Genomic DNA, 7,720 nt, shown 5'->3' with positions numbered 1-7,720 from the left:
TGGAACACCCAGCTTCAGGGAGCTGCTGAGTTGTTCTTGATGGCTGAAGATATTTACAGTGTGCTCCAGCTGCTTTTGATATGTTCAGAACAAATCTCAATAACTTCATTTTAAATCAAAATGTAAACACTTGCAGCCCAAGGCTGAAGCCTGTTAAACAAAATCGGGGGCTGCTGTGAATAAAAATGTTAATTTTAAAATTAATTGAGTGTCTTTCCATGCTATGATCCACTTATCTCTCGTTTTCTTTCCCTTTTGGAGAGAAAAATATACATGGAGGTACCACAAACCCATCAAGGACTTTCCCCCTCCAACATTAAACAAACCCAGTCTAAATGTACCTTTAGTCTCCAGCCTTGGAAGGCATTTAATGTATGATAAATGATCTCTAAGAGGCAACAAATATATTTTTCCAATAATTTTCTTTCCTCTCCAAGCATCAAAGAAGTTTAAATACCATGAAAACAAATATGACAAATCCCCCAGACAGTGGAATTTATCAGTCCCTTTCATACACTGCACAACTGAAGCTCAAAAAGCACAAATTCTCTGCATAAAAACACAAAATAAACCCATGACAGAGCTGAGGGGGGAGAAAAAAGCCAGATATTGTGATTTGATCTCGTCTGTAAGTCGCAAAACTCCCAGGATGTACTTAAAATTTTATTTCTATTTCCAGTACATCATAATAATTATAACAGAATGGTCTGCAGCCACAATTTAAACCAGTGGCTGACTTTGTGTGGATATTCACACACAGATGATTTATTATAATCACAAAGGCTTTCAACATGAAATACTTGATCCTGAAATCCTTCATCACACAAAAAAGCTCAGGAAATTCTGCTTCATCCAGGCCTGACTCTCATTTTTCCCAAACCATATCAAGAGCTCAGTGTTGCCTCATTTGTTCCTCCATCTCAGGAGTGCCTTGTCTGTGTGTGAATATTGCAATAAATGTTCAGAGGGCAAAGGGACACCTCAATATTCTGCTGTTTGGGCACTCACAGCTTTGGTTTCACAGCTTCAATCCCCCCAGCTCCCTGGTTTCAGTGCAGTTTGCTGAATCTGGATCTCTTTCATTTAGAAGGGACTCTCAGCCATCCTTGAGTTGCCCTCCCACAGATCCTCTCAATTCCATGATGCCCAGATTTGGGAGCTCCTGTACATCCCTGCTCTGCAAACAGCCCCAGAATTGGCTTTGCACTGCTCTGGAAGCCACCTGGGCAACTGCAAAGCTTCTGCAAGGAATTCTCACTGCAGCACTGCTGTGCTGATTCCCTGGGGAATGGAAAAATCCCCAAAGATGCTGAGCCCCAGCACCCCTGAGGCTGCTCCACTGCAAACCCTGGCACTGCCACCCCCGCTCATGACAAAACCCCCAAACAATTGTGTCCTTTTCCCTGCCTCCTTGTGAACAATTGGTTCCCTCATCACCTCCAAATCATAAAAATCTGAATCTATTTTACAGTTATGTCCAATACAGGATTGAACTGGTATCAAACCCAGACTAAGAGCAGCTGGTTCTCTCCTGGAAGTGCTGCCTGCTATGCCTGGTCACCTCTGTGTTCTGCTGCCATTGCTGAGTCCCTGTGCTGCTCCTCTGGGTCCCCTGGCAGGATGGTGGTGACTGTCTGCAGGAGGGACTCGATCTGCTCCTCTGTCAGCCTCTCCTCGCTTTCTTCCACCATCTGCAGGTCAAAAAAAAAAAACCAAACCCCATTGGCATCATCAAATCCACACTTCCTCCCTCAGGGAGAAGGACTCAGCTCAGCAGGGAAGACTTTGTCAAGTCACAGCCTGAGCTCATCACAAAAGCATTTTACAAAGCAGAACTCTTGGAATATTTTGAAAAAAAAAGAGAAAGAACTCCATTGTTCAGCACGACAATTGGCACTGTGTAATGAGATCCTGATTTCCTTACAGCAAGGAAAACACCACCCTGGGAACAGCCTGGCTTCCCCTAAAGCCTCTCTCAACCTCCACATCCTTGTCCTGAGCCAGGCTTTTCCTTTAGCTCAGATGCAGCCCCACTTTCCTGACCTTTCTCCCAAGTTTTTGTGTTTTCATGGGATATCCTGAGAGGGATTCCCTGGACCTTGGCACCTCATCCAGTACCTGCAGGAAATAACCAGCCCATAAAAGAAACCACCTCATCCTACAGCAGCTGTACTCCACTGGAATTTGCTGGGATTGGGAGACTCCTGGATATAAAGCCATTTAAAAGCTCTGAGCAACATCAAAAACACTGTCATGACTCAACTCCATGATTCCAGGAGATTAATTAGGGACCTACTCCCACTGTGGAGCTGGGGCAGCTTTTCTATCACTGCTACCAGTAAAACAACTGCCTTAATTTATAGGCAGCTGTTAAAAGGAAAAAAAGCTTGTCAGAGGACTGGAAAAGCAAGTCAGAAGAACTCTTCAAACACAAATGAAACCAATTAGGATTGTGGGGTTTGAGTTTTCTTTTTTTTTACAGCAAGTCCTTGAAAATGGCCTTTGAAGAGGAGTGATTTATAGTAATGATGGTTCCAAGTCAATGCAGGTTTAATCAGCTCTAGCTGTAAACTGCCAGCTCTTCAGATGCCTTCTGAAAAGCAGAGTGGGGCTTCAACTCATTTTTGTGCAAAGAGGACTCTGAAGAAAAACAATCTGATCATCTTTCATCAGGATCATCCACAGATCTGCACACACACAGAGAATCCACTCCTCAGCAAAAGGCAGACACTGAATTTCCATTTGTTAATGACTTTCTGGGGACTATCCCCATCAAAGGATAAAATCCCTGTGGAGTGGCTTTCCAAACTCAACAACTACTGTAGGACACAGGCTTGAACAGCAGCCCTGGCTCAGTTTCCCAGCAGCTGCTCCTGTGCACTCCCTGTGCTCACACACACTCAGATCCTCCTGCCCTGGCTGGGAGAGCCCCTGCAGCTGATTCCTGCCAGCAATTCCCCCAGTGGGAATTCCCACCTCAGCTCACCTTGGAGCACCAGCACCATTCCAGAAGTGTGCAAGTAGAAGATATCCCTGGAACTAAATGTTCTTTTAGGTCTCTGCCAGCCCAAACTATTCTGGGATTGTGATTCCATGATCAAATCTGCTCCACCACTCCTTGGTGCCAGTGCTGGTGACAAATCCCTCCTCTCCAATGACCTCTGCTGTTAAATCTCACAGAGGATTATCAGCCTGGCTTTCAGACTGGATTATGGGGTTATTCATTTCTGTTACACTCCATTTTCAAGGTGGGGCAGGTGCTGTGGGAGCAGGAGCTGCAGAAAGAACCAGCCCAGGTGCTTTGGACACCTGGATCACTCCAGGTGGGATCACTGAACCAATGTCTCCCAGATTTGTTACCATCCCTCAGAAAACAGCACTTGGCCTTGTTTAGATTTGATTTCTTGCATGCCATAAAGTCCAACCCTCTTCCCATTTTAATTTTATCCATATCTGTATCTCCTCTCCCCTTTTTCCCTCCACTTTCTCCTTTAGGTGCTTGCTCTGATGACATCAGAACTCAAACAAAAACCAGGGATTTCTGACCAGCTCTTACCAACTCCTGATTTTAAGCAGAACATGTGAATTCTAATCCCTGTTTTCTTCCCTGCTCCCCAGTGACTCCAGATGAGTAATGCTCCAACTCCCAGCATGAACAAGCCCTGTGATGTCATTTTTGTGGCCCAGCACGAGGCTGACAGACTGCAGGGACAGACACAGCAGCTCTGGGGGTTGCTCTGCAGCCCCAGAAATCCCAGCTGAGCATGAAGCTGATGAAAGAAAATCAACTCTGCTGTTTCAGATGCTCTGGTGCTCTAAGTGATTTCATTAAAATGTTGTGAAAAGCATTTTTAGAGATGCCAGACCCTGCACTGAAGAGGGGATGGAGTTCCCAAATTCCCTTCTGCTGACACATCCAGAGGGAAGTGGGAATTCCTTCAATTCCTGCAGCAAAATTCACCTCTTGGTGCCCCTCTAGCAGCTCTCAGGAATCACCAACAGACACAAATCAACACTTAGCAGGAGGGACAGACAGCTTCTTAGTCAAGTTGATAATTCAGCCTTATTTTGTTGTGATATTATTTGAGATTTCAAAGGCTCAAAAGCACAAACTGTGAAAATGAATTTTTTTTCACTCTTTCAGGAAGTGAAAAAACAGCCTGAGATGATTTATGACAACATAAGCAGTGAGGAAGCAGCAAAGCAACAAGCCAAAAGGAAAAAATCAAAAATTAAGCCCAGACAGCATGTAGATAAAGAGGCAAATGAAGCTGTCCTAAAAGAAAACAGATCTCAGGGGAACAGGAGGTCACTCATTCTACATTCAGCAGATGTTCTCACAGCCTTCTGACTTACAGCTGCAAGACAAAATACCTTTGATGCTGAGAGCACTAAGAAATATGGTGCTGAGAAGAGAAATGAGATGTAAGAAGCAGCCCAAGAGGCAAAAAACCCCAAATGGATTCAGGTGCCTCCTTTTCCAGCAGCAATTTCAGCAATCTTAGAGAAAATCTCCAGCCAAAAGCCCTGCACTGGCTGCAACTGCTCAAGAGCCAGACTGAGCCCATAAGCAGCCAGGAATGCAAAGTTTATAGTAAAGAAAACAAAAATGCAAATGTTTGGAGGGAGGGGATGAGCTCAGATGTTGATGTTGGCAGTGCCACCCAGCCCTAATGGGAACAGTTCCCCTCTCAGAGGATGCCATGGGAAAAGTTTGGGGTATTTCTGACCCAAGTTTGGGGTATTTCTGACCAGAATTTGGGGTATTTCTGACCCAAGTTTGGGCTATTTCTGAGCCAAATCTGGGGTATTTCTGACCCAAGTTTGGGGTATTTCTGACCAGAATTTGGGGTATTTCTGAGAAAAGTTTGGGGTATTTCTGACCCAAGTTTGGGGTATTTCTGACCAGAATTTGGGGTATTTCTGACCCAAGTTTGGGGTATTTCTGACCAGAATTTGGGGTATTTCTGACCCAAGTTTGGGGTATTTCTGACCAGAATTTGGGGTATTTCTGACCCAAGTTTGGGGTATTTCTGACCAAAGTTTGGGGTATTTCTGACCAGAGTTTGGGCTATTTCTGACCAAAGTGCTGCTGGCTTCAATATCTGCAGATTTGGGTGAGGAGCACAAATGGGGAGTGTAACAGAAATACAATTTCTGCATTAAAAGCCCCCTGATGTCATAAATAATTGTCACTGGTGCTTTTCAGCATTCAAGGCTGTGCTGCCCCAAAATAACTCCAGGGCTTTAGGAAAATTTGCTGCAGCACATCAATGTCATTCTCAACCACACCCAGCGTGTGCTACCTGTGAAATGTGATTATTCACTCAGCTCAGGACTCACTCATCATTTCTATTTCACCCAAATTAGAGCAGTTTGATACTCAATTTCCATTGCAATATATTCATAAAATCAGCAATGTTCCCATTTAGTTTCCACAATGCTCTACATCTAATCAAAGAGGAAAACTTTATAAATTAATTGGTGTAAAATTCTCCCAGCTCAAACTAAAAGCAGCACGTTCCCCCTGCAGCTCAAATGGAATTCTCAGAAATTCACAGCCAGCCCATGAAGATAATCCCAGGGATTAAAGTGTTTATTCAGAAATTAAGGTGTAAATCCATGTTCACAGTGTCACAGACAAATGGAAGCACAAAATCACTGTGGACTGTCTAAACTCCTTTTTTTACTCAGTGAAACAAGGACAAACATCCTTAATTCAAACCATACCTATCTTTTGTGCTTACCCAAATAAAAGCAGAATTTTAGAGACTTCATCCTCCTCCCTGTGCTGCTTTCAGTGCTAATGTTTATTTGGTTTAGTCTCCTGAGCCATGACAATAAATCAAGAATGAAGAATAAATAAAGCCACACTGAAGTACCCCAAAAAGTCCTGAAGGAACTGAGAAATTCTCTCAGCATTTGATCAACAAACCTCAGCACCAAAGAACAACCTGTGGGTTAAAAGCTATTGTTCATTGGAATAATAAGCTCAGAATTAGATTTTAAAATAATAAGTTAAGTACAGTAATAAAGGAAATAGGGGCTCTGATCATTTCCAAAGCAATCAAGCACATAATTTACCTCCAGTGGGGGAGGGAGATGTTTGATGAGAAAATCACTGTTATTTCCTCCTTTGAGCAGTGATTTGAAACTGCTCAGCACCACATCAATAGGAAAAAAACACATTAAAAAAGAAATAAAGTAGAAGACTGAATGATTGAATTAATGTCCCTCAGAGATAATTAACCAAAGGCAAGGCAAAACACATTGTTGAGAAAATAAACTGTTTAAACCCCCTTAAGATCCTTCATTTTCCAAAATATTTTCCATTATTATTTTCCAGTATAAAAGACAATGTGCCAGCCTATAAGTATGAAATTCTCCAAGGTAGAAAGACATTTTTAAAAAGCACAAAATCTGATTTTCCACTCAGAATTTAATTTTATTTTATATCTTTATTTTTATTTAAATCTGTATTTATATATAATTTTTATAGAATATTTTCTGTGTAAGCAGGATAACAATGAAGGTAGGACAGAGGGGAAGAGACAGACAAAGCCACGCAGTGACCTGAGAGCCCCAAAAGGTGACTGCATTTAAAGAAGGGAAGAAAAGCCTGCAGATGGCAATAAAATAAATCTGTTTAAGCATATGAAGCTAACAAAGGTGTGAGACAGTCTCTAATTGTGGTTTCTGACTGACTTCAAGCTCCTGCTTGGGCTGCTGGTGGCCACTGATCTCCTCAGCTGGAATTATTCCTCTGAGATGCTTTCAGCATTTTCAGCTGTGCTCCTTGGTGACACAAGAAAAATGCTCCTACTGCTCCCTCTTTAATCCTTCCTCCTTTTTTTATAGTAAATCTGATCCTGTTCCTCCTCAGCTTGGTTCCAGGGCAAGATTGCAAAGAGATGTTCTTAATGCAAGAGATCTTTATTGAAATAATATCCTGATTGTAACAATCTCTTTATTACCACAGGGGTTTGTACTCCTGAGATGTTTGAGAGAACAGCAGCACCTATTTCTATTTAGTGACAATTCCTCTTTACAGCTGAATTATTCTTAGACTGACAATGGCTACTTTCCATCAGAAAGTTTATATCCATTTCTCATCCTGCATTACTGCTCATTTCTTTTTAGAATTTTTGATTTTAGTGTAACAAAAAAAACCCATTTAAAACAGGGAAGATGTAAAAACATCAAGTATTCCATCACAGAGCTGCACAGCAAAAAATATGAAATATATTCTTATTTGCAATACTTTCAATAAATCACCTTTAATGACTGCATTGGGCATTTTAAATTAAAAAAAGAGAGGTGGAGAATTGGTCTGAGAGGAAGCTGAGTGGATTTGAAGCAGGGAAGATGTAAAAAAATAAAGTATTTAAAACAGGGAAGATGTAAAAAATAAAGTATTCCATCACAGAGCTGCACAGCAAAAAATATTAAATATATTCTTATTTACAATACTTTCACAAATCACCTTTAATGACTGCATTGGGCATTTGAAATGAAACAAAGAGAGGTGCAGAATCTGTCTGAGAAGAAGCTGAGTGGATTTGAAGCCGTGGATGTAAAATGTGCATAAAATAAAAGGATCCATTCAATCACTGGCCCATGAGGAAGCAATTATTGAATTATCTCCAAGGTTCAAGCTGCTTCCAGCTCCGTTTGAACAGGCCCAGGCATTGGTACTCACCAGCTGGATCTCCACTGCACT

The 7,720-nt window shown here is 41.9% G+C and overlaps 1 protein-coding gene across 1 annotated transcript in view; it reads right to left on the bottom strand.

The window, feature by feature from the left end:
- Positions 1-338: 338 nt before the first annotated feature.
- CRCP (CGRP receptor component) overlaps positions 339-7,720 on the bottom strand; it is a 21,060-nt gene continuing 13,678 nt past the window's right edge. The window contains exons 5-6 of the mRNA XM_005425411.2: positions 7,700-7,720; positions 339-1,691 (exon numbers count right to left, since the gene is read on the bottom strand). The exon at positions 7,700-7,720 is cut by the window's right edge and continues 34 nt beyond it. Coding sequence (XP_005425468.1) covers positions 1,548-1,691; positions 7,700-7,720 — 165 coding nt within the window. The 3' untranslated portion in view covers positions 339-1,547. The remainder of the gene's footprint in view (positions 1,692-7,699) is intronic.

This window comes from Geospiza fortis, unplaced genomic scaffold, assembly GCF_000277835.1.
Source record: "Geospiza fortis unplaced genomic scaffold, GeoFor_1.0 scaffold425, whole genome shotgun sequence".
Classification (NCBI taxonomy): domain Eukaryota; kingdom Metazoa; phylum Chordata; class Aves; order Passeriformes; family Thraupidae; genus Geospiza; species Geospiza fortis.
Note: the sequence above shows the minus strand (reverse complement) of the source record. Positions and strands in the feature narration are given on the sequence as shown.